Source organism: Notamacropus eugenii, chromosome 3 (assembly GCF_028372415.1).
Source record: "Notamacropus eugenii isolate mMacEug1 chromosome 3, mMacEug1.pri_v2, whole genome shotgun sequence".
Lineage (NCBI taxonomy): Eukaryota > Metazoa > Chordata > Mammalia > Diprotodontia > Macropodidae > Notamacropus > Notamacropus eugenii.
The window spans coordinates 310,979,274-311,004,430 of record NC_092874.1 but is presented as its reverse complement, the minus strand read 5'-3'; the positions used below and the strand labels follow the sequence as shown (position 1 = coordinate 311,004,430).

The window sequence follows — 25,157 nt, the reverse complement described above, 5'->3', positions numbered from 1 at the left end:
TGTGTGTGTGTGTGATCCCACCCAGTACCCAGATACTGAAAAGTTTCAAGAGTTATAAATATTGTCTTTCCCTGTAGGAATGTAAACAGTTCAACTTTTATAAGTCCCTTATGACTTCTCTTTGCTGTTCACCTTTTCATGCTTCTCTTCATTCTTGTGTTTGAAAGTCAAAATTTCTTTTTAGCTCTGGTCTTTTCATCAAGAATGCTTGAAAGTCCTCTATTTCATTGAAAGATCTTTTTTCCCCTGAAGTATTATACTCAGTTTTGCTGGGTAGGTGATTCTTGGTTTTAGTCCTAGTTCCTTTGACTTCTGGAATATCCTATTCCATGCCCTTCAATCCCTTAATGTAGAAGCTGCTAAATCTTGTGTTATCCTGATTGTATTTCCACAGTACTTGAATTGTTTCTTTCTAGCTGCTTGCAACATTTTCTCCTTGACCAGGGAACTCTGGAATTTGGCCACAATGTTCCTAGGAGTTTCTCTTTTTGGATCTCTTTCAGGCAGTGATCTGTGGATTCCTTGAATACTTATTTTGCCCTCTGGTTCTAAAATCTCAGGGCAGTTTTCCTTGATAATTTAATGAAAGATGATTTCTAGGCTCTTTTTTGATCATGGCTTTCCGGTAGTCCCATAATTTTTAAATTGTCTCTTCTGGATCTATTTTCCAGGTCGGTTGTTTTTCCAAGTGAGATATTTCACATTATCTTCCATTTTTTCGTTCTTTTGATTTTGTTTTGTGATTTCTTGGTTTCTGATAAAGTCATTGGCCTCCATCTGTTCCATTCTAATTTTTAAAGAGCTATTTTCTTCAGTGAGCTTTTGAACCTACTTTTCCATTTGGCTAATTCTGCTTTTTAAAGCATTCTTCTCCTCCTTGGTTTTTTGGACCTCTTTTGCCAATTGAGTTAGCCTATTTTCAAAGGTGTTATTATCTTCAGCAATTTTTTGGGTCTCCTTTAGCAAGGTGTTGACCCACTTTTCATGCTTTTCTTGCATCTCTCTCATTTCTCTTCCCGGTTTTTCCTCCAGCTCTCTGACTTGATTTTCAAAATCCTTTTTGAGCTCTTCCATGGCCTGAGCCCATTGAATATTTATTTTGGATGTCTGGGATACAGAAGCCTTGACTTTTATGCCTTTCCCTGATGCTAAGCATTGTTCTTCCTCATCTGAAAGGATGGGAGAAGATATCTGTTCACCACAAAAGTAACCTTCTGTAGTCTTATTTTTTTTCCCATTTTTGATCAGTTTCCCAACCAGTTACTTGATTTTTGGGTCCTTTGTCAAGAGTGGGGTATACTCTGGGAATCTGTAAGATCTCAGTTCCTCCATGGTGGCACAGTCAAGCATGTACACTGATCTGGAAGCAGGAAGAGATTTTTGTGCCCAGAATCTTAGCACTTACCTCCCCACAGCCACCTCATCTCCAGTTCCACCAAGTTAGCACTGGGGACTGGTTTTCAAATAAGCTGGGTGGGCAGGGCCGGCATTCAGTGTGAGATAAAGATCAGCTCCCTCAGGGCCTCTACACAGGGCTGAGGTAATATTCAGCTCCTCAGTGCCCCCAGGGTTTTTACGATCCAATAATGGATGCAGGCTGCTGTAAGGGCTGCCATGAGAACTGCTGCCACCTTCCCGATGTGGCCTCCACGGGCCCCTGCCTAAGGCCAGAGCTATGGGAAGGCCCTTCTCCCTTCCTGACCAGCTGAAAAAACCCTGTCACTGACCTTTGGTGCCTATGGGTTGAGGGATCTGCAGACTGCTGCTGCTGGGACTGGGGATTTGCTGCTGCTGCTGTGACTGGGGATTCCATGACTGGAGATTCCACCCCCAAGGTGTCCTCCTCCCAGAGTCGGGCCAGGCCAACCAGCCAAGGCTGGGCACTCTGTGTCCAGTGCAGCCAACATTTCCTGTGGGCCTTTCAGGTCACCCTGGGCTGGAAATCTCCTCCCTCTGTTGTTCTCCACTGCTGCTGCTTCAAAATTTGTTGAGAGTCCCTCTCTACAGGTATTTTATGGGCTGTGTGGGGAGACCCTGTGTATTTGTATCTTTCTACTCTGCCATCTTGGCTCCAACCTCCCCCCTCCCCCCGCTTTCATTTTTTTACTTAATTCATTCTCTACCACTATTATTCAATTTTGAAAATATTTTTTTTGCTCTCCCAGGAATTCTTGTTGGGCTTATGTCCAATTCACTTTTTTCTCTAAGGCGTTGCTTATAGCAGTTTTGACTTCATTGTCTTCTTCTGAGTTTGTGTCTTGATCTTCTTTGTTACCTCTTTAGCTTTTTATGATCAGATTCTTTTTTGTTGCTGTTTGTTCATCTTCTGTACTGTTTCTTGATTTGCAACTTTATGTTGATATCTGGCTTTGTTCTTCACATAGTGAAGGCTCTATGTCAGGCTTTATACTTTTTCCACACTGTTTTCACAGCTAGTTTGGTGGGGTGTGAGGGGTGTGTTAGGAGTTTTCATTCCTTCCAAGGGAGTGGTATGATCACTGTTCTTTTGGTTTTCACTCTGGTCCTTACCCAGAAAGGGCCCCTTATCCCTAGGGACTAAAAACAGTACTGTTCCTCAGGGTCTCTAATCCCTTTGAAGTGATACTACTCCTAACGGCTTCAATTTTTGCCCAAGAGCGCACCTTTCTAACCTTGAACTTTCACCCATACTGGGAATAGGCAGTGGAATTGCCAAACAATGTCCAGTCCTAACACAAAGGTACACTGTAATGTCTTTCTGACTAGTTTCCAGATCCCCCTTATTATCTCTGGCTTGGGGATTGCTGCTTCTTCTGTCTCTAATACCTAGTACTACCACTGGTGTTTTATCCACATGAACTCTCCCTTTTACAGATCTCTCTTTCCAACCTTCTGTGTTGTCCTGTGCTGGAAGAATGTCTCGTTCTGGTCTTTTATTGGCTCTACCACTCCAAAGTTCTACTTGAGATGTTATTTTAAAGTTGTTTGGAGGGGAATATTGGGAGAACTTGGCTTAGTATTTCTGTACTCCACCGTCTTGGCCAAAACTATACTACATTTAACAACAAAAAAAAAAGTTTACTTTAAAATAGCACATAAAGGATATTCAGACAGCATACAGCATTAGCTTGGGTAGACCATAGGAGCATTGATTTATTTTTTTAAGTTGGAAGGGATCTGAGAGGCCATATCATCTCACCTTTTTATTGATGAAGTGACTATAGTAGATGTGACTTGCCTAGTCCTACAGCTGAAAAGTGTTGGAGGCAGAATTTGAACACAAATCTTCTTGACTCCAGGTCCAGGATTCTATCCATGACATCATACTGCCCACCCATTTAGAATCAGTTCTGGTCATCAGGGTGTATCAGTTCACTCAAATAGAAATAAATCATCCAGCAAGTATGAGTGGCACTGACTCTTAATGCCTTTTTCAGAAGTCATATCAATGACTTAAGCTTTAACCTCTTGACCCAGTTAAGTCTCAGGCACAGCTTCCCTGCTTTTTAGGGAAAAACTCTCTTAGCTCATGTATTGGGGCCTTAGAATATATTGCTCCTAACACAAATGGATAAAGAAAGCCAAGAAGACTTGTATGTACTGCTACAGTGAAGTAAACCTGCGCAGTGTCTATATTAGGTAACTTGAATAAACAACACCAGGAGAACAGTTTATATAGTGACTACAATAAAGGAGAAAAATTGAAAGACTTAAGAATTCTGACCAGTGCTGTGACCAATAATGAACTTCCCAAGACTCATGGTGAGGCATATGTCCTGCCTCTTAGACTGAGAGGTGATAGAACAGAGCTGGATTGGAGCACTGATAGAGGAACAACATGGGTCACATGCTTCTGCACACCCAGCTGTAAATGCTTATAACTGTTTATTGTGCAATTTAGTGAATCAGGAAACTAGATTTAAGTTTGGTACAGTCAGTTCCCCTCATGAATAAGACAGCCCATTTGACCATGTGCCACCATTGTATATTGGCCAGGTTCTAAGTGCCGGGAGGCTCCGATATCCTCATGTTTGTTAATATTCTGGTTTTTGTCCAGTCCCAAATAATTGATTCTTGATGCAGAGATCTCTTCACTAATACTGGGTTTCATTTTATCTTAGTTCATTGATTGGTTATTCAGTATTATGGAAAGTCCTCAAGAAGCGCTCTCATCAAGTTCCAGAGATCTTCTGAAAGGTATTCTTTTTTGTATTTTCTCTGTCTCCTGGGTAAAGAACATTATGCATCTCATGGTGCACTCTAACTTTATTATTTTATAGTATTTTTATTTATTATTTCACAGTATTTTCTGAGAGATCTCGATTTTACAATGGGAAGGCAAATGCATAAGAAAATATTTTGTAAATCGTGAATCACTATACGTATGTATTAGTTTTAGCTTTTCAGCTGTGGGTAGGTACAGGTTAACATGAATGGTGAATCCCATGAAGTGGTCTCATATATTCAGATTTGCACTATTTGAGTTGTATAAAAAATATGATAATTTGTTGCAGCCCAATGGAAATGATGCAGTACAAATTTTAATAATGTGACCACTTTAGGGGCAGTGCCACTTACCTGCACTAATTGGGAAGTAGTCATATCACCAGATTTGACAATCCTTCATTGTGACTTTGTAATCCAGAAACATGCACCACAGAGGGCTCTGTATCTTATGATCTACTTTTGTATATACTTAGATAATGGTAAGTGTTATAAACAGAGACTGCTTTGATGTTTGCTTTTGTATCCCCAGCTTTTTGCACCAGTGCCTGGCACATAGTAAATGCTTAATAAATGCTTGTTAGCTGATTGATTGGTTAATTTTATTAATTGGAGAAACCTCTGTATCTCAGAGTAGTACATGTGCAAAGATGGTGGACCTTTTCTTAGAACATTTTATAGATGTTTCTATTCTGTCACGAGTGATCCATGTGCATTTTTCCAGTGACTGAAATTGTGGGGAGTAGCAGCAGTAAACTTATATCACCATTATCTGTAAGCTTTTGCTGCCCAGAATTACCTTGGGAAAATTTACTTAGTGATCTCCCCCATGGCCCTTTCCTTGCTTGATGAAGTGCAGGAAAACTTTCATATAGAAGGCAGTGCTTGAACTGAGCTTTGGAGGAAACTCTTGATTTCAAAACAGAGCTGGAAAGGGAGAGCTTTCTAGCCATGGGGATAACCCATGCAAAGAAGCTTGGGAGATGGTCTATCATGTAGGAACAAGAGTAAAGACAAGTTTGTCTTGACTGTCGTATGAATGAAGGGAAATAATATATCATAGATTAGGTGACGGCTAAGTCTTTTCCAGTTCTAATTCTATAATACTAGAATCCGTGCTACTTGCATGACCTTGGATAAATCATTTGCCTCAGTTTCCTCATATGACTTTACTTCAGCTGTGCAAAAATGGAAATGAATTCTTTTCCCTGATTTAAAGTGTTCAGGCAGACAACTGTTCAGGGATGTTTAGATTCATTCTTCAAGTAGATAATGAAGGGAAGACTTGTAAGTTCTCTTCCAGTATTCAGGTTCTCAGTCTAATATTCTTAACTTTTTTCTATCCTTAGAAACCTAGATTTTATCTTTCCATTTTTCTTAGAGTTTGATTTGATTTTAATTAATAGTCATAGACTTGGCCCACAGTCTTTTTACCCCTAACAGATACTGCCTCAGAGCGTAACATCAACCAACAGCTGGTGCATGTCACGTCCATGGAAGACTTGTTTAGGGAAGGACATATTGACTTGGATTTCACTCTTGTTGAGTCCAGCCTCTTCTGGATTCTTGATTCCATAAGGGCTCAGCAACCCTCACACTGAAATTTTAAAGACTCTTATTTACTGAGGAGACTTAAAACTCTTGGAGTCATAGGCTAAAATAATTAGAAGGGTAACTTAAGAGAATGTAACAGGGCTACCTTAATTTATACTGATTCCTGAGAGATCATGTATTAATAGTTATAAAAGGATATATATTTGTGGGCATGTGAATAAACAGTGTAATGTAATCAAATGTGCTCCCCTGATCAGCTCAATTAAAGTGATAGCTTTTAATTTTAATTCAGGTTAGAGTATCTCAGTCATTACTTTGTAATCTGATTATTTTTTATAGGATTTTCTATTGGTCATTAAGATTTTTATCAAAACTAAAGGCCATTCTTGGCCTTGAACAACGGTCAGATGAGGGTGAATTAGACCTGAGGGGCCCTAAGGTACTGGATTTCACAAGTAATGAACACTTGGGAAGTAAGCATTTAATAAGCTCCTACTGTGTACCAGGCATTGTGCTAAGTGTTTTAGAAATACCTCATTTGATCCTCATAACATCTACCCTGTGAAGTAGGTGCTGTTATTTTCTGTGTTTTACAGTTGAGGAAACGGAAGCAATCAGAGGTGTAAGTGACTTGCCCAAGGTCACACAGCTTATGTCAGAGACTGAATTTGAACTCAGTTGTTACTGTCTCCAGACCCAGCCTTCTATCTATAATAGTGTTGATTATGCCTTTACTAAGGTCATTAGAGGCTGCTGGAATATTAGCAATAATGGTGAAAGTGCCTCCCAGAGACATGTCCTTGGTTCCATAAGCAGAAGTCCCCCCACCAAAATAGTCAGGGTCTCACCAGGTTAGAATAACAGTAATTCCTTTTCTCACAGATGGCTTTTCTCACCCCAAATGCTAAATGCCATGTCAACTTGTTGGTCACTTAGGCAGCTATCAAAAACAAAGCTACATGGATCAAAAATTTCCTCTATATTTTATATATCACAGTGCTTCAAACTGAGAAGACCTAAATTCAAATCTTGTCTAAAATACTTCTTAGCTCTGTGACCATGGGCCATAACCTCTCTCAGTCTCCTTACCTGTAAAATGAGGGACTTGGATTTGAAGGTGCCTTCCACCTTCTAAATCTTTGATCCTACAACTTCATTCCTTCCTGCTTCTACAGATAAAGATGTTTTCCACGCAGTTTAATTTTTTTTTTCTGAAGTAAAGTACTCTTTCACTGTGATTCTACATCTACAACTGGGACCAAGTAGGGGTTGAAACAGGACGTGAACAAAACTGACTACAGAACGAAAGGACAGGTTCTGTTCCTGTACCTTTTTAGATAAAAACTGACATACACATCCACAAAAAATGTGATAACATACTTTGTGTTTTTTGTTTCCCTAGCTACGGTTCTGGCCTTGAGGTTTTTCCCTGAATTTAAGAAGAAAGTAGTGTGGTCCAGAGCATATGGTTGGTAATCATTCTGCCAGAAGTCAGCATTCTGAGCTGGAAAATGGAGGACTTTTAAGCTTAGTGTTTGTCCATTCCAGACATACAGCGGAGAGCAGAATGACGTATTGCTGCCTGGATAGTTTGAAGACACATACCAGGAGTCAACCATGGACTGGTTTGATTAACAGACTAAATTTGGACTGGAACCCTAGAATTATATTTTCCTTAACTTATACAGATTTTAAGCTCTGTTTTAAGCTCTGTCTTTGTTTTACAAAGCCTTAAAATATGACACTTAATATTCAAGTAAAAATAATCTTGTGAATTTGTGGTATGTAATCATATTTATTTGGAAAATATGAAGAGTTTTTCACTTTAACACTGAAGAGCAAAAAGCCAGGTTACAAGGTAGATCACAATTGTCATCCCACATTTCATCTGTACTGTGTAGTGGATTTGATTAACTTAGACAAGATGTCTTATTCTTATTGATTACAATGCTCTTTTGTCTGAGTTAATATACAGTTAAGTAACATGCTGAACTGGCTTAACTGGGGAAGGACACTTGATAAATTCATTAAGAGTGACTCAGTTTACACTTCTATTATAAAGGTTAATCATTTAAGAAGTTATACCTTGATTAGAATCACAAGTGGTTTAGATCATAGAAAAATATATTTTTAATTTCCACAGTTTCATAATAGGGACCTAGGCTCAGCATGGTATTATAGAAGGAACACTGAATGAGGATTTGGGAAACTTCGATCCTAAGCTGTATTTCTATTTTGATAATAAATTTTGTTATTAGTTACGTGACCTGGGCAACGTATTTCAGCTCTCCCGCTGGTGCTTGGTTTCATCATCTATTTAAAAAGGGGTTTGAACTGTATGATATCAGAGGCGCCCTCCTAATTAAACTGTTTGTGTTCATCTTATATGGAGAAAAGTTTGCTGGCTTTTGTTTCTCTATGTATTAGCCAGTATTCTGTTTTTAGTCTAAAATATATGCCTATGTCTGTATGCATACTTATAGATGCCTATATAGATATGCAAATCTATTCACACATAGGTGAAAGAGGGCAAAACAGTTATATGGTTGAGATAATGTAGGATATCTTGAAAAATGCCTATTATTATTGTTGGTAATAACAGCAATAATTATTGATTTATATAGCATTTTAAGGTTTATAAAGCACTTTACTTACAATAATTTGTTGAGATAGATGAGGCAATAGTTCCCATTTTATAGCTGAAGAAATTAAAATTGAGAGAGGTCCAAATGAATTGTTCATGTCCAGAAAGCAAGGAAATGTTGGAGTTGGGACTTGAACCTGGATTTTTTTTACCCCAGGGCACATGGTGCTGCTTAGTCTTATCATTCTGTCTTTGAGGTATTCGTATGAGTTTGACAGACAAAGCCAATGCTTACTTAGCCTGGTCGTTTCTCCTGTCTGCCCTCTGGGTTAGTAGACCCTGTCATTTTTTAAGACTTGATTTTCTTTTGTATGGGATACGTAATAATTCTATACAAGAAATCCCATCATGGACTCTGTGCAGCCACTACTCGCAATTAATTTGCCTTGTTTGATGATGTATTTCAGTACATCTTCATAACCTTCCTATTGCCCCCCTTACCTTCTGTGGTGTACAAGACCTTCATCCTTCCAGCTTTTAAGTGTCCTTTGTTGTACTCAGGGCTTCTTGTAGCTCTATTGGATTGTTGTGGATGTTGCCCAGCTTTGCTACTAGAAGACTGAACGTTGAAGGTGAGCAGTAGAAGGTGAAAGAAACTACAAAGACCTACCTCTTCCTACATCCCTTGAATTACACATTAATATGAGTGAACTAACGGTAGCCTTTTAAAATTCAAGCATGGGATATTAAAGGTCTTTAATATCTTGGCATTAGCTACACTAATTAAATGAATCAAAACCAGCCTGGAAATCTGAACAGGGCATATTTTTTATTACAATGGGAAGGTCAGTGAGCAATTTTGTAATAGAAGGGCTGTGAAAATTTTGGTCTTTTAATTGTGATGGTGGGGACTTTGAACAACCAGAAGACAGCATGCCTCAAATCAGTTATTCCCCAGGGATAGGGAAATACAGAAGATGAGAGAACAATAAAGGTTAGAGTCATCTACTTTTTAATTTTACCTAGGCCCCTGCAACAGCCAGTGAGTCAATAAAACCAATGTTACATGTTTTGCCTTATCTGGGTGATAATATCAGCATTAATTGAGAGATCTAGACATTTCATTTTTCCTACATTCCACCCAGGCGTTAGATTAGACAATCCTGTTCCAACTTCTCCAGTATCCTCCAGTGTTTTACTATATAATTTGTCCCACTCCTTCAGAGAGAGAAGACTGGAGGAAGGAAAGACAAAGATGAAAAGAAAATGAAAGTGAACATGCACCTCCTAACCCCCCTGTCTACTCCCCAGCCCCCAAAACTTCAGTAGAGGACAGCAGGATTAGGATTTTCCTATTAGAATATATCCTTAAGCACACCAAACATCACTGAAATTGCCAGGCTGTTCACTATTTAGTTAACTATACTATTGAACACATTATAGGTATGAATAAGGGAGTGTCTTTAAAGCACTTTATTTAGTTCCAAATAGTTTTCAAAACAGAGATCTCAAAATTTGTAAGGTGAGGTGCTGGGCCTGTGATTTGATCTCTCTAAGGGAACTCCCAGATAAAAAAATTTCTCAATCCAGATTGTCACCTAAAGTTGCCTATTTCTCTGAGAATTTTAAATAACTTTTGAATGATTTTAAAAGAGTCACATTTGCAGACTTGAACTGAGAGAAGCTGCCCAAGACATCATTAACAAATTAATGACTAGGAGATGAGTGTTGAGGGATATTCCCTAGAAATGAATTTTGCCCAGGGCACCTTGAAATCTGCTTTTCTATAAAACTGCATCGATCAGTAAGAATATCAATCTTTGATAGTCACCTCTTGACAAAAAATCAAAACAGAAAAACTTAAGAGATTCTTATTCGGCATATTTAGGACAAAATTTTGTCCTAAACAAAAATATTTGTTTATATAACCAAACAAATTACTATAGTAATTTGTAGGGTTGCCTCCCTAGAAAAGAGAACTATAGTCACTGGTGTCTATAAAATATCATGGCATTTTCTTGGCAGCCTCTTTTATGTATTTGTTGTTGAGGCATTTCACTCATCTGACTCTTTATGACCCATTTGGGGTTTTCTTGGCAAAGATACTAGAGTGGTTTACCATTTTCTTCTCCAACTCATTTGACAGATGAGGGAACTGAGACAAACAGGGTTAAGTGACTTGCCCAAGGTCACACAGCTAGTAAGTGTCTGAGGCCAGATTTGAACTCTGGAAGATGAGTCTTCCTGACTCCAGGCCTGGCACTGTATCCACTGCTTTATCCCCTCCTTTAAGTGAAGAACACATAAAGGAATAGTTTCTGCCTCTAAGAAGGAAGTCATAATCAAAATTGAGATTCATTAAGACCATACAAGAAAAAAATAACAGATGTGACGTCTGAGGAACAGTAATCATGAAAATGAAGCAGATAGCATCATGGCAAAAAAAAAATAAAGCTGAAAAAATAGTTCACTTGAATTTTGAAGTATCTCTATACTTAGCACTATGGAATTCAGATATATACTCAAGGTCTATACACATACAGAAATGTGTACAGGGTGTTTTTTTTTCTTAAACATTTTTACAGTTTTAAAAAACATTCCTTTCAGAACATACTCTGAATATTATACAGTGTTATGATAGACATCACTAATTCAGATTGAAACTGAACATTCGCTCACTACCAAACACATACTTCCTCTTTTCAAGGTTTTCTTGTCTGAAGGATTCTATCTAGTAACAGATTTTCTTGAAGACCACACGTGATGATTTTCAGCTGCACATGTGCATATACACATATGTATATTTTTTTAACGTGCTTAATAAATGTTGATTCTAATTATTAAGCACTGGAGAAAAGATCAGATTTATATAGGATAGGATACCTGTCTTCATGGAAGTTACTATGTGACAGTTAAAACTAAGGTTCATCAGATATTTAAGTTCAAAGACAGAACATATGAATAAATGTAACAAAGAAAAAATGCATTTCCTGAAACTGAAAAAAAAAAAGATTAGAAAAAGTGATAGTTGCAAAGTTTTAGTCCACGGCCTTCTTAACGGAGGAACTGGAAGACTGTGCTGATAGCACTTCAGATATGTTAGCTTGAAAGGGATCTGCTAGGTAATGGAAACTTAAAAAAGAAATGTCCAGAGTTGCTTTTGATACCATTTGTCCTCCTCCATAGTCCCAGCAGCACTCATTGATAGTGGTCAATACTGTCCATTAGCATAAGTGCTGAAGAATATTTTAAGACTTAGGAATTTCTCCCTGACATTTGAAGGCAAGAGGAAAAAAAATAAGTCCTATACTTTGTAAATATTTAAAATATTCTCTTTCATGTGTTTATATTATATTTGAAATACTGGCATGCTTCAGGAATATTGCAGGTTCGTTTCACAATACCACAATGAGGTGAATATTGCAATAAAGCAAGTCAGATGAATTTTTTCATTTCCCAATGCATACAGAAGTTATGTTTACACTGTTGGGGGTGTAAGCTCAGTTTCACGTGGACAGTCTCGGGCAGGTAAAGGTGAGGACTTCTAAACCTCAGAGTTCTCATGAGGCCCCCCAGGGAACAGCTGGGAATTGAGGCGTGAGACACGGGCTATCTCGTGCATTTCCGCCTCTTCCCGGTGGGAAACTTGCTGGGGAGAGCATCCCCCCCTTGAGATTGGCCCATGGTCTGAGCACACCTGTTGTTGACTAGCTAAAGGCTGAGAGCAGGCACAGTATTGAGGTGCAAACTATGCGGCGGGAGAGCTTAAGTAGGGTCAGGAAAGCCTGAAGGTGCTCTTCACACTGAGGGGCCCTTAGAGGGCAGAGGGTCCCTCCCCTCTCCCGCTCCCATCCTCTTGCTGTACGATCTTTGCCCCTTGGGAGGAGGAGGATTCCTCTCTCCTGAGGAAGAATTCACCCTGCACATGTAACCAAGACCCTGAATAAAGCCTAACCCTTGTTCAACTCTGGAAAGTCTCTTCTCTCAACACGTTTCTCTGGTTGATCCCCGAAGACCTGGACGACAGGTAAGAAAGGCTTGGGTAGCCCTTCGGCCTTAAGGCCGAACATACACCATATTGTAGTCTTTATTGCATAAAGTGTGCAATAGTATTATGTTTAAAAAAAGTACCTACCTTAATTTAAAAAACATTTTACTGCTAAAAATGCTAGCCATTATCTGCACCTTTAGCAAGTCATTATCTTTTTGTTGAGGGAGGGTCTTGCCTCAGTATTGATGGTGGTTGCTGAAGGTTGGGATGGAAGTGGTAATTTTTAAAAACTTTTTCTTTTCTTAAAAATAATCTTTTTCCCTAGTTACATGCAAAGACATTTTTAACATTCATTTTTAAAAATTCAGTTACAAATTTTCTACCTCTCTCACTTCCCCCCACCTTGAGGTGGCAGGCAATTTGATATGCATTATACATGTTCAATCATGTAAAAAGTATAATTATATTATACGTGTTGTGAAAGAAGACACAGACCCAAAGGGAAAAAAGGACAGAAAGTGAAAAATTATATGTTTCCATCTGCATTCATTTTTCTTTTTTTAATTATTATTTTTTTAAATTTATTTATTTAACTTTTCACATTCATTTTCACAAAATTTTGGGTTCCAACTTTTCTCCCCATTTGTCCCCTCCCTCCACCCCAAAACACCGAGCATTCTGATTGCCCCTATCACCAATCTGCCCTCTCTTCTATCATCCCTCCCTTCCCTTGTCCCCATCTTCTCTTTTGTCCTGTAGGGCCAGATAACTTTCTATACCCCATTACCGTATTACTTATTTCCTAGTAACAAGAACAGTACTTGACAGTTGTTCCTAAAACTTTGAGTTCCAACTTCTCTTCATCCCTCCCTCCCCACTCATTCCCTTTGGGAAGAAAGCAATTCAATATAGGCCATATCTGTGTAGTTTTGCAAATGACTTCCATAGTAGTCATGTTGTCTAAGACTAACTATATTTCCCTCCATCCTATCCTGCCCCCCATTGCTTCTGTTGTCTTTGGATCCTGTCCCTCCCCAAGAGTGTTGACTTCTAATTGTTCTCTCCTCCTATTGCCTTCCCTTTCATCCTTCCCCCCTCACCCTGCTTATCCCTTTCTCCCCCACTTTCCTGTATTGTAAGATAGGTTTTCATACCAAAATGAGTGTGCATTTTATTCCTTCCTTTAGTCGAATGTGATGAGAGTAAGCTTCATGTTTTTCTCTCACCTCCCCTCTTTTTCCCTCCACTAAAAAGTCTTTTGCCTGGCTCTTTTATGAGAGATAATTTGCCCCATTCCATTTCTCCCTTTCTCCTCCCAATATATTTCTCTTTCACCCCTTAATTTCATTTTTTAAAGATATGATCCCATCCTATTCAACTCCCTCTGTGCTCTCTGTCTGTATGTGTGTGTGCGTGTGTGCCTGTGTGTGTGTGTGTAATCCCACCAACTACCCAGATACTGAAAAGTTTCAAGAGTTATAATTATTGTCTTTCCATGTAGGAATGTAAACAGTTCAACTTTAGTAAGTCCTTTAGGACTTGTTTTTGCTGTTTACCTTTTCATGCTTCTCTTCATTCTTGTGTTTGAAAGTCAAATTTTCTTTTCAGCTCTGGTGTTTTCATCAAGAATGCTTGGAAGTCCTCTATTTCACTGAAAGACCATTTTTTCCCCTGAAGTATTATACTCAGTTTTGCTGGGTAGGTGATTCTTGGTTTTAGTCCTAGTTCCTTTAACTTCTGGAGTATCCTATTCCACTCCCTTTGATCCCTTAATGTAGAAACTGCTAGATCTTGTGTTATCCTGATTATATTTCCACAATACTTGAATTGTTTCTTTCTAGCTGCTTGCAATATTTTCTCCTTGATCAGGGAACTCTGGAATTTGGCCACAATGTTCCTAGGAGTTTCTCTTTTTGGATCTCTTTCAGGCAGTGATGGGTGGATTCCTTGAATACTTATTTTGCCCTCTGGTTCTAGAATCTCAGGGCAGTTTTCCTTGATAATTTCATGAAAGATGATGTCTAGGCTCTTTTTTTGATCATGGCTTTCAGGTAGTCCCATAATGTTTAAATTATCTCTCCTGGATCTATTTTCCAGGTCAGTTATTTTTCCAATGAGATATTTCACATGATCTTCCATTTTTTTTCATTCTTTTGGTTCTGTTTTGTGGTTTCTTGGTTTCTCATAAAGTCATTAGCCTCCATCCGTTCCATTGTAATTTTGAAAGAACTATTTTCTTCAGTGAGCTTTTGAACCTCCTTTTCCATTTGGCTAATTCTGCTTTTGAAAGCATTCTTCTCCTCATTGGCTTTTTGAACCTCTTTTGCCAATTGAGTTAGCCTATTTTTCAAGGTGTTATTTTCTTCAGCATATTTTTGGGTCTCCTTTAGCAAGATGTTGACCTGCTTTTCATGCTTTTCTTGCATCTCTCTCATTTCTCTTCCCAGTTTTTCCTCCACCTCTCTAACTTGATTTTTAAAATCCTTATTGAGCTCTTCCATGGCCTGAGCCCATTGAATATTTATTTTGGATGTTTGGGATACAGAAGCCTTGATTTCTATGTTTTTCCCTGATGGTAAGCATTGTTCTTCCTCATCTGAAAGGATGGGAGGAGACACCTGTTCACCAAGAAAGTAACCTTCTATGGTCTGATTTTTTCCCCTTTTCTGGGCATTTTCCCAGCCAGTTACTTGACTTCTGAGTGCCCTCTCCACACCCACCACTCCTCCAGATCTGCCCAGCCAGTGCTTGGTGTCTGAGATTCAAATGCTGCTTCCCAGCCTGAGGACTTTCAGTGGGGGCAGGGCTTCTATTCAATGTGAGATTAAGTTCAGGTCCTCAGGTGGGGGCAGGGCCACCTCACAGGACTCAGTTCCCTCAGGGGGCTTATGCAGAGACCTTCAACAATGGGTCTGTGCTCCTGCTTGCTTTGGGAGCCCTTGTCTGCTGCTGCCTCTGCTGCTGCCAACCAAGGGAGCCTGAGTTATGGGGATACCCTGCTCTCCTCTCAGCGAGCTGAAAAGACTCTCTCACTGACCTTTAGTGCTTGTGGGTGGAAGAACCTGCACGGCTGCTGGAGATTCTGTCCCTGAAGCCTGCTCCAATCTCCTCCTCTCGGTGCCATGCGGCTGAGACTGTGCTGGGCTCTACTCTGGGTCTGGGGTGCGACGGACCTTTCATGTCGATTTTTCAGGGCTCTCTGGACCAGCAGTCTCCTCCACTCCATTGTTCTGTGGCTTCTGCTGCTCCAGAATTTTTGGGGAGTTCTTTACAGGTATTTTATGGGCTGTGGGTTCGGAGCTAGCATATGTGTGTCTTTCTACTCTGCCATCTTGGCTCCTCCCCCCTGCATTCATTTTTCATCATGAGTCCTTTGGAATTGTCTGATCGTTGTGTACTGAGAATAGTGAAGTCATTCACAGTTGCTTATTGTTACAGTGTTGCTGTTACTGTGTACAATGTTCTGGTTCTGCTCAAGTCACTTTGCATTAGTTAATATAAGTCTTATGTAGAAAACAATGAAGTTTGCTATATCGACTGACTCTTCCTTTCATAAAAAATTTCCCTGTCACATGCGATGCTGTTTGATAACATTTTACCCACAGTTACAACTTATTTCAAAATTGGAGTCCATTTTTCAACCCCTTCCACTGCTTTATCAACTAAGTTCATGTGATATTCTTCAATATTGTCTCAGGGAAAAGGGAGGCCAGTGGAGAGGGAGAGCAGCAGTCAGTGGAGTAGTCAGAACACACACAACATTTATCAGTTAAGTTTCTATCTTATGGGGTAAAATCATGGTGACCAAAACAGTGACAGTAGTAACATCAAAGACTGGTGATCCCAGATCACCATAACATATTATAATAATGAAAAACATTTGGGAATGTTGTGAGAATTGCCAAGTGATACAGAGACATGAAATGGGCACATGCTGTTGGAAAAATAGCACCAATATCCTTGCTTGATACAGGACTGCCAGAAATCTTCAATTTATTTTTTTTTTTAAAATACGGTATCTCAAAGCGCTGTAAAGTTAAGTACAATTAAATAAGGTATGCCTGTACTAAGTCACTGTATAAAGCACAAAATGAAATTCAGATTTAATCGTTACCTAGTTAATTTGGGCAAAATAATAATTAAGACTAATGAAATTGACTTTTGACACTTGGATATTGTTCATAGGAGCTCCATGTTTTCGTCAAATTAACTAGGTAATTGCCAGACCTTTACTTCTCTATATGTTGCCAAGGCCTTGGCTATTTACCTCCCTTCTTGGTAACTTGAAAGGCTAAGTGATATACAGTAAAGAAACCTGGACTTTGAGATAGAGGATTCAATTTAAATTTAGAGAATGGTTTCAATATCTAACCTAACTTGCATGGGGGTGGAAGGGAGGGGTGAGAGTAGTCTGGAGACATTAGGAAATTGCTCCAACCACAACATTCTTGCATCACTTCTTTGTAATTCTTTGTTTGCGCACTCACTCTGTACCTCTCTATTGTCCTTTTGGTTAATGCTCCTTTTCACTTCCTCAGAGAATATAAAGCTAAATCACTCAAAGTCATACAATACAACAAAAGAAAATTGATACTAAAAAGATGAGTCTTTGTTTCAGGGAGAAACTTGAGGTCATCAGAAGGACTTTTCCATTTTCCAAAGACAATGCAGCCATACCGTGCTCAAAGGGTTCAGCTCATCCATTTACAGTGTCTGCCCATAACATAAATGTTCCAGACATATATAAATTATATAACTTAGATCGAGTGATTTTAGTTTCTTTCAGCTACAATTGTCAGAAAAGAAAGTTATCATATTTCTGGGCAGTGTTTTAGAGCCACGATGACTTCTCCGAATAAAAATAGTAATGAAATTTTATCTTCTGTTTTTACATTATCTACTTTTCCCAGTGTATCCCTCCTGCCCTCCTTTTCCAGAGAGTCATCCCTTATAACAAAAAAAGAAAACTTCAGCAAAACTAACCAATAGGCCAATAAAGTCTAAAATTATCTTCAGCAAGGTACCCTGGAAGATAGACAACATGTGCCAGACAAATCAAACCACCACCACTACCTTGACTTACCCTTCAGCCCCTAATCAGGACATCTCAGGACCCTGAACCCAGGAACTTTAGGATTTGCTGCAGCTCCAAACCACTAGACCTACTTCTAGTCCAGCCCCACATCTATCTAGGAAAAGAATCATTTTGGAAAGAGGGCCCACCTCCCCCACGACCAGCAACAACTGCTGATCAACCACCATCACACAGATGGGCACAGATATATGTTGACTTAAAATCCCTCATTTTGGCAAAAAAGTCGGAGGAGGAGCTTTGGGGCCAAGGCTGACCTTTATAATTTGTAGCATTCAGTTTGGGTTGCTTTGTTTTTGTTGACCTTTTTCTTGTATGTTTTTGTAGCATTTACTTTTGCATCAGTTCTTTTGTTTCTCTGCATTCATCACTCTCTTCTTCTTTAGCAGTTCCATCATTGATATGTATCTACTTTGTTTCAAGTTATTTGTTACAATTTAAAATGCTGCTGTAAGTACATATACATGGGTATATATGGGGGCTTTCTTTTTTACCATAGACCTTCATAGTGTGTGTGCCTACCAGCAGAAGCTACTTTGATCAGATGAGATATTTATAAAGTGCAATGCCTGACACATAATAAGCAGTGTGTAAATACCATCATCAACAACCCCACCACTTGGTCAAAGGTATAGACGTTTTACTCACTTTCTTCATATGATTTCAAGTTGGTTTTTTAAAAAATGGTTGGACATGTTTACAACTCCACCAATAACGCATGAGTGTGACTATCTACAACCCCTCCAACATTGATTATTACCTATTTTTGTTGTCTTTGTCAGTTTCCTGGGTGTGATGGGAAACATGAGTTTTTTCCATTTGAAATTTATTAATGATCTGGAATATTCTTTCATACAATTGAAAAGTTTATAGTTTTTTTTGAGGAATGTTCATATCTTGACCACATCTTTATTGGAGGTAATATATTTTGTTCTAATATATTTGTTGTCTATGTATTTTGTATTTCAGCAATATCTGATATAGTTTTTTCCCACTTCACCCCTTTCCTTTTTTATACTAGCTGCATTAATTTTGTTTTTTTAAATTTATTTATTTTTTAGCATTCATTTCCACAAAATTTTGAGTTCCAAATTTTCTCCCCATCTCTCCCCTCCCCACCCCAAAATGCCAAGCATTCTAATTACCACTATCACCAATCTGCCCTCCATTCTAACATCCCTCCCTTCCCTTATCCCCATCTTCTCTTTTGTCCTGTAGGGCAAGATAAATTTCTATACTCCATTACCTGTATTTCTTATTTCCTAGTTATATTCAAGAACAATACTCAACATTTGTTCCTAAAACTTTGAGTTCCACCTTTTCTTCCTCCCTCCCTCCTCACCCATCCACATTAGGAAGGCAAGCAATTCAATATAGGCCATATCTGTAGTTTTGCAAATGACTTCCATAATAGTCATGTTGTGTAAGACTAACTATATTTCCCTTCATCCTATCCTGGCCCCTATTTCTTCTATTCTCTCTTTTGACCCTGTCCCTCCCCAAGAGCGTTGACTTCTAATTGCTCCCTCCTCCCTCCCATTGCCCTCCCTTCCATCCTCCCCCCCACCGTACTTATCCCCTTCTCCCCCACTTTCCTGTAATGTAAGATAGGTTTTCATACCAAAATGAGTGTGCATTTTATTCCTTCCTTCAGTCGAATGTGATGAGAGTAAGCTTCATGTTTTTTCTCTCACCCCCCCCCTTTTTCCCTCCACTGAAAAGTCTTTTACTTGCTTCTTTTCTGAGAGATAATTTGCCCCATTGCATTTCTCCCTTTCTCCTCCCAATATATTGCTCTCTCACCCCTTAATTTCATTTTTTAAAGATATGGTCCCATCCTATTCAACTCACCCTGTGCTCTCTCTCTGTGTGTGTGTGTGTGTGTGTGTGTGTGTGTGTGTGTGTGTGTGTAATCCCACCAACTATCCAGATACTGAAAATAGTTTCAAGAGTTACAAATATTGTCCTTCCATGTAGGAATGTAAACAGTTCAACTTTAGTAAGTCCCTTATGATTTCTCTTTGCTGTTTACCTTTTCATGCTTCCCTTGATTCTTGTGTTTGAAAGTCAAAATTTCTTTTCAGCTCTGGTCTTTTCATCAAGAATACTTGAAAGTCCTCAATTTCATTGAAAGACCATTTTTTCCACTGAAGTATTATACTCAGTTTTTCTGGGTAGGTGATTCTTGGTTTTAGTCCTAGTTCCTTAGATTTCTGGAATATCCTATTCCATGCCCTTCGATCCCTTAATGTAGAAGCTGCTAGATCTTGTGTTATCCTGATTGTATTTCCACAATACTTGAATTGTTTCTTTCTAGCTGCTTGCAATATTTTCTCCTTGACCAGGGAACTCTGGAATTTGGCCACAATGTTCCTAGGAGTTTCTCTTTTTGGATCTCTTTCAGGCAGTGATGGGTGGATTCCTTGAATACTTATTTTGCCCTCTGGTTCTAGAATCTCAGGGCAGTTTTCCTTGATAATTTCATGAAAGATGATGTCTAGGCTCTTTTTTTGATCATGGCTTTCAGGTTGTCCCATAATGTTTAAATTGTCTCTCCTGGATCTATTTTCCAGGTCAGTTGTTTTTTCCAGTGAGATATTTCACATTATTTTCCATTTTTCCATTCTTTTGGTTTTGTTTTGTGATTTCTTGGTTTCTCATAAAGTCATTAGCCTCCATCCGTTTAATTCTAATTTTGAAAGAACTATTTTCTTCAGTGAGCTTTTGGACCTCCTTTTCCATTTGGCTAATTCTGCCTTTTAAAGCATTCTTCTCCTCATTGGCTTTTTGAACCTCTTTTGCCAATTGAGTTAGCCTATTTTTCAAGGTATTATTTTTCTTCAGCATGTTTTTGGGTCTCCTTTAGCAAGGTGTTGACCTGCTTTTCATGCTTTTCTTGCATCTCTCCATTTCTCTTCCCAGTTTTTCCTCTACCTCTCTGACTTGATTTTCAAAATCCTTATTGAGCTCTTCCATGGCCTGAGCCCACTGAATATTTATTTTGGATGTTTGGGATACAGAAGCCTTGCATTTTATGTCTTTCCCTGATGGTAAGCATTTTTCTTCCTCATCTGATAGGATGGGAGGAGATATCTGTTCACCAAGAAAGTAACCTTCTATGGTCTTATATTTTTTCCTCTTTTTTGAGCATTTTCCCAACCAGTTACTTGACTTTTGGGTCCTTTGTCAAGAGTAGGGTATACTCTGGAAATCTGTAAGATCTTAGTTCCTCCAAGGTGGCACAATCAAGCGTGTACACTGGTCTGGAAGCAGGAAGATATTTTTGTGCCCTGAATCTTTGCAGTTTCCTCTCCATAGCCCCCTGGCCTCCAGTCCAGCCAAGTCAGCAGTGGGGGCTGAGATTCAGATAAGTTGCATGGGCAGGGCCACCATTCAGCATGAGATAAAGATCAGCTCCCTCAGTGCCTCTACACAGGGCTGAGGTAAAATTCAGCTGCTCAGTGCTCCCAGGGTTTTTATGATCTAACAATGGATGCGGGCTGCTTTAGAGGCTGCTGTGGGAACTGCTGCCGCCTGCCAGATGTGGCCTCTGTGGGCCGCTGCCTAAGGCTGGTGCTATGGGAAGGTGCTTCTGCCTTCCCAGCCAGCTGAAAAAACCCTGTCACTGACCTTTGGCACATGTGGGTTGAAGGATCTGCAAACCACTGTTACTGTGACTGGAGATTCTGCCTCTGAGGGCTGTTGGCGAGCCTCACTCCGGGAGGCCAAGGCTGGGCTGGGCTCCACTCCTCGTCTGGTGTAACAGACGTTTCCCGTGGGCCTTTCAGGTGACCCTGGGCTGGAAATCTCCTCCACTCTGTTGTTCTCCGCTTCTGCTGCTCCAGAATTTGTTGAGAGTCCCTCTCTACAGGTATTTTATGGGCTGTGTGGGAAGAGCTGGCATATGTGTGTCTTTCTACTCCACCATCTTGGCTCCACCCCCTGCATTAATTTTGTTCATGCAAAAGACATTCAGCCTTCTATAAATTAAATTACTTTATCTCTTATAATTGTTTCTACACCTCATCTGGTTAAGGATTTACCATCTATGCATAGCTGTGAAAGTGCTTTTCTAGACTGGTTCTCTTTTAATATTTTTTATTTTTAATATTCAGGTTGCATCTATTTTTATTTTTTTCCCTACAGTGACAGTTTAAAAAACTGAATTCAGTGTTTCTCTCCATTACAAGATTAAATGAATTTGAATGTTATTTGTCTTTGGGCTCTTCTAGAAGCTGGATATTTCTAAAAGGACTCTGGTTTGTGAAGTAAGCTCTTCAGAGCTACACTTAAGAAGAAGTGGGTCTATGAATAAATTCTGTCCAAGTATTTCCCCTTGAAATAATAGCATTAATAGGTGATTCTAGATAATGTCAGTTCCAGATGTTAATTCAACCATATTCTAGAACCAGCTTTGTTCATTTTAAGTCCTGGGATATGGCATTCAAATACATGGAGACAGAAGGCAGAATAAGACAAGGAAATAGCAAATAGCCTGGTTTGGCTGGAAAGTAGAATGTGTGAAAAGGAGTAGGATGAAAAAGTTAATAAGATTGTTAGAGTCAAATTGTGGAGGATCTGAAATGCCAGTATAAGAAACTTATATTTTACTGTACAGGCATTTGGGGCTAGTGAAGGCTTTTGAGGAGAAGGATGGAATGATCAGATGTGTTAACAGCTTGTATCTATATGGCATTTTCTGGATTTCACATCACTTCTCAAAAATACTATATAGATAGGAATAGTAGAAAGGAGAGGCAGCTTGATCTAGTAATGAATATAGAGCTAGCCACAAAGCTAGAAAGCCTGGGTTCATGACCTACTTCTGCCCTGTATGAGCTGTGTAACCCTAGACAAGTCACCTAAATTACAATGCTTTGGTCAACTCTCCAAGGATATAAATTGCAGATAAGATGTTGACTTCCTCACTAGAGAGTTCCCCATATCCATGAATTCCATCTATCTAGTCCCTATCCCTATATTAGGAGGAGTACTTTGCCATGAAGGAGTAGAGAAGGAAGAAACTAGAGGCATAGAGACCGGGTAGGAGGCTGTTAAAGTAATCCAGGCAAGAGTTTATGAGACATGACCTGAATAGTTACAGTGTAGATGGAAGAGAGGCAGAGAGATTTAACAGATTGTGAAAGTATATAACCAATAAGATTTGACAACTGGTGGGATGGGAGTGATGAAGAAAAGAAAGCAGTCAAAAATGGTGGTTTTCTTTTGAACTAGGATGACAGAGATGTTAGTACTACCAGTATAAACATGGAAGTTGAAAGAAAGGGTAGACCATCTGTTGGGATTGGAAGCTCAATTCCGTGTGGACAGTCTCGGGCGAGTAAAGGTGGGAGCTTCTAAATCTTAGAGCTCTCCCGAGACCCCCCCAGGAAACGGCAGGGAATCGAGGTGAACCGAGCTATCTCGAGTAATTCCGCCTCTTCCCGTGAGAAACGTGATGGGAGAGAGATCTCCCCACCCTCGAGATGGTCCCGGATCTGGGCACACCTAGTTACCTAACAGCACGGTATTCAGATGCAAACTATGCGGTTGAAGGTTAAGTAGGCTTGAGGAAGCCTGAAAGCTCTCTTAGCACGTGAGGAGCCAAGAGGACAGTAGGCTCCGCTTTTCTTCTTTCCTCTCTCCCCTCCCCCTCTCTCCCCGCTTGTACTTCTACTTCCAATCCCTTAAGATCTTAGCCTCCTTAGGAAATCTCCCCCTCTTCCTCCTAAGGAAGACCTCCCTGCACTTGTAACCGAGACCCTGAAATAAAGCTCAACCCTTGTTCGACTCTGGAACGTCCTTTCTCTCATATGAGCATCTGGTTTTGGCCAACCGAAGACCTCGGAGGTGAGGTAAGAAGACTCGGGTAGCCCACACAGGCCTCTAGGCCTGGCAACCATCCAACTCTCATCATGAGTTTGAATTACCAAAGACCCATTCAAATTCCTTTGGTATTTCAAACGTGATTTTTTGAAATGAGTACCACTCCCCAAGCTAACATGTCTAGCAGGCAATTGGAGATTTGGGATTAAATCACAGAAGAGAGATGGAGGCTAGATCTGTAGTTTGAGTAGTCATTTGCAGAAGTGATCACTGAACCCATAGGGATTGGCAGGGAAAGGGATTTGAATTGTACAAAGTCACTAGAGGGTCCCCCCCCCCCCCCCGCTTTTCCCTTTGTCAATGGTTAAATTTTATTTTATTGATTTAAAAAATTAAACAGACAACATTATTCTATCTTAAATGAGATGATTATTTAATATTTCTCCATTTGAAAATTTCTGGCAAACTGAAAGTTGACAAACAGCAAATCAAGTATCTTTGGTTACATATGTATAATTGCTTATTTATTGTCATATAGTTCATTCAGTAAAATTGACGTTCCCTTTCCAAAAAAAAGAAAAAAATCAATATTCTGGTAGGTGGTACTTGGATATCATGACATGATCTAACAAGATATATCATTTGTGTCTTGCTGAAATGACAAAACTTCTAGGCTAATTAAATATCTTCTTCAAAGTATTAGCCCTAAATAACTTAAACTCTTAGTTTTGTAGTGAAAGAAATTAAATGGTTTTGCTTGGCATAGCCTTTTCCAGGTGAATTTAATACTGATAGGAGTTTAGATTACTAACTGTGGAAAACTTGAAACACATCCCATAAAGTAGGTTGTTAAATAGGCAAGAGCAGGATATGTTTCATGAATATTTTCCATATATATTGACTCTCAACTTGCCCTGACTATGTTTTTACTTTGAGAACTCAGACAAGAAAAAAACGCATAGAACTGGAAGTAATTTAGACTACTAGATTCTGCTTCAAAAATGAATTGAGACTCTCTTCCAGTTGAATTTATTCCAGTTGTTTAGCTTATAAAGGCAAAAAAAATAAACAAGCTTCTGCACAAATACCCAATATAACTTTCAACAACAGCAAAAACCCACAGTGGTGGTGAGGCAGGAAGCATGTATTAGATGCAAAATACGTATGAAACAGAGAACAACCATATTGGAATGCCCAGGGCTCTTCAAAGGATTTCCATTTCATTTCAAGTTAAGAAAAATATTAGCTGTTTTTCAAACATTTGGCATTTCTTCAGTCTAAGTACTTCACATGGTATGTTAGCAGCACATTGCACAAGATGGTCTTCATGACAAAGTCTTAGTTTTTCTTCTCTTTGACATGAAAGGTTCTGAGGATATTTTTTCTTTCCGAGTAGAGGTGATCATAGGTAAAATACATACCTGATTGGGGAGGAGGGGGTTAGCAAAGGCAAGGAAAATTGAGTATTCGTTCATATTGTCTTGAAAGAGTTCTAAAAGACAGTATGGGTTCTTTTATATATGGGTGATATTATCCTGTTGTTACTGTGGTTCTCTCTCAGTTGATGTGAGCCTACAGCAGAAATTTTCATAAGACTTTCTGCAAGTGGGAAAATTCACTCCCTCTCCCCGTCTAGTGATAGTATCCAAATGGGCTAAGCATTTGTTTTCCTCCCCTGTTTTAGGGGAGGAATATAACATTTGTCTGCTCTCCATAGGAATCATCTCTGAGATGGTGGGTATATTTGGGCTTCTAGAGGCCATCAAAATAATATTTTGTGAGATTGCACAGGTAGCTGAAGTTGAGAACTGCTGTGCCAGGATAGGAATTTACCTTGGTTGCCCAGCCAGAGCAATCGAAATTTTTATGCTATTTGATGAAGCACTAGAATAGATGTCATCATCCTA

At 39.3% G+C, this 25,157-nt stretch overlaps 2 protein-coding genes across 11 annotated transcripts in view; one reads left to right on the top strand and one right to left on the bottom strand.

Moving 5' to 3' along the window:
- FOCAD (focadhesin) overlaps positions 1-8,018 on the top strand; it is a 341,519-nt gene extending 333,501 nt beyond the window's left edge. For 6 of the 8 annotated variants that reach the window (XM_072596662.1, XM_072596661.1, XM_072596667.1 and 3 more), the window contains 2 exons: positions 4,101-4,176; positions 7,160-8,018. In XM_072596662.1, the coding sequence (XP_072452763.1) occupies positions 4,101-4,176; positions 7,160-7,233 (150 nt within the window). In that variant the 3' untranslated portion in view covers positions 7,234-8,018. The remainder of the gene's footprint in view (positions 1-4,100; positions 4,177-7,159) is intronic. The other 2 variants (XR_011964355.1, XR_011964354.1) reach the window with 1 other exon arrangement.
- A 15,641-nt stretch (positions 8,019-23,659) lies between these two features.
- HACD4 (3-hydroxyacyl-CoA dehydratase 4) overlaps positions 23,660-25,157 on the bottom strand; it is a 37,965-nt gene continuing 36,467 nt past the window's right edge. For 2 of the 3 annotated variants that reach the window (XM_072596669.1, XM_072596668.1), the window contains exon 7: positions 23,660-24,671. In XM_072596669.1, coding sequence (XP_072452770.1) covers positions 24,589-24,671 — 83 coding nt within the window. In that variant the 3' untranslated portion in view covers positions 23,660-24,588. The remainder of the gene's footprint in view (positions 24,672-25,157) is intronic. The other variant, XM_072596670.1, reaches the window with a different exon arrangement.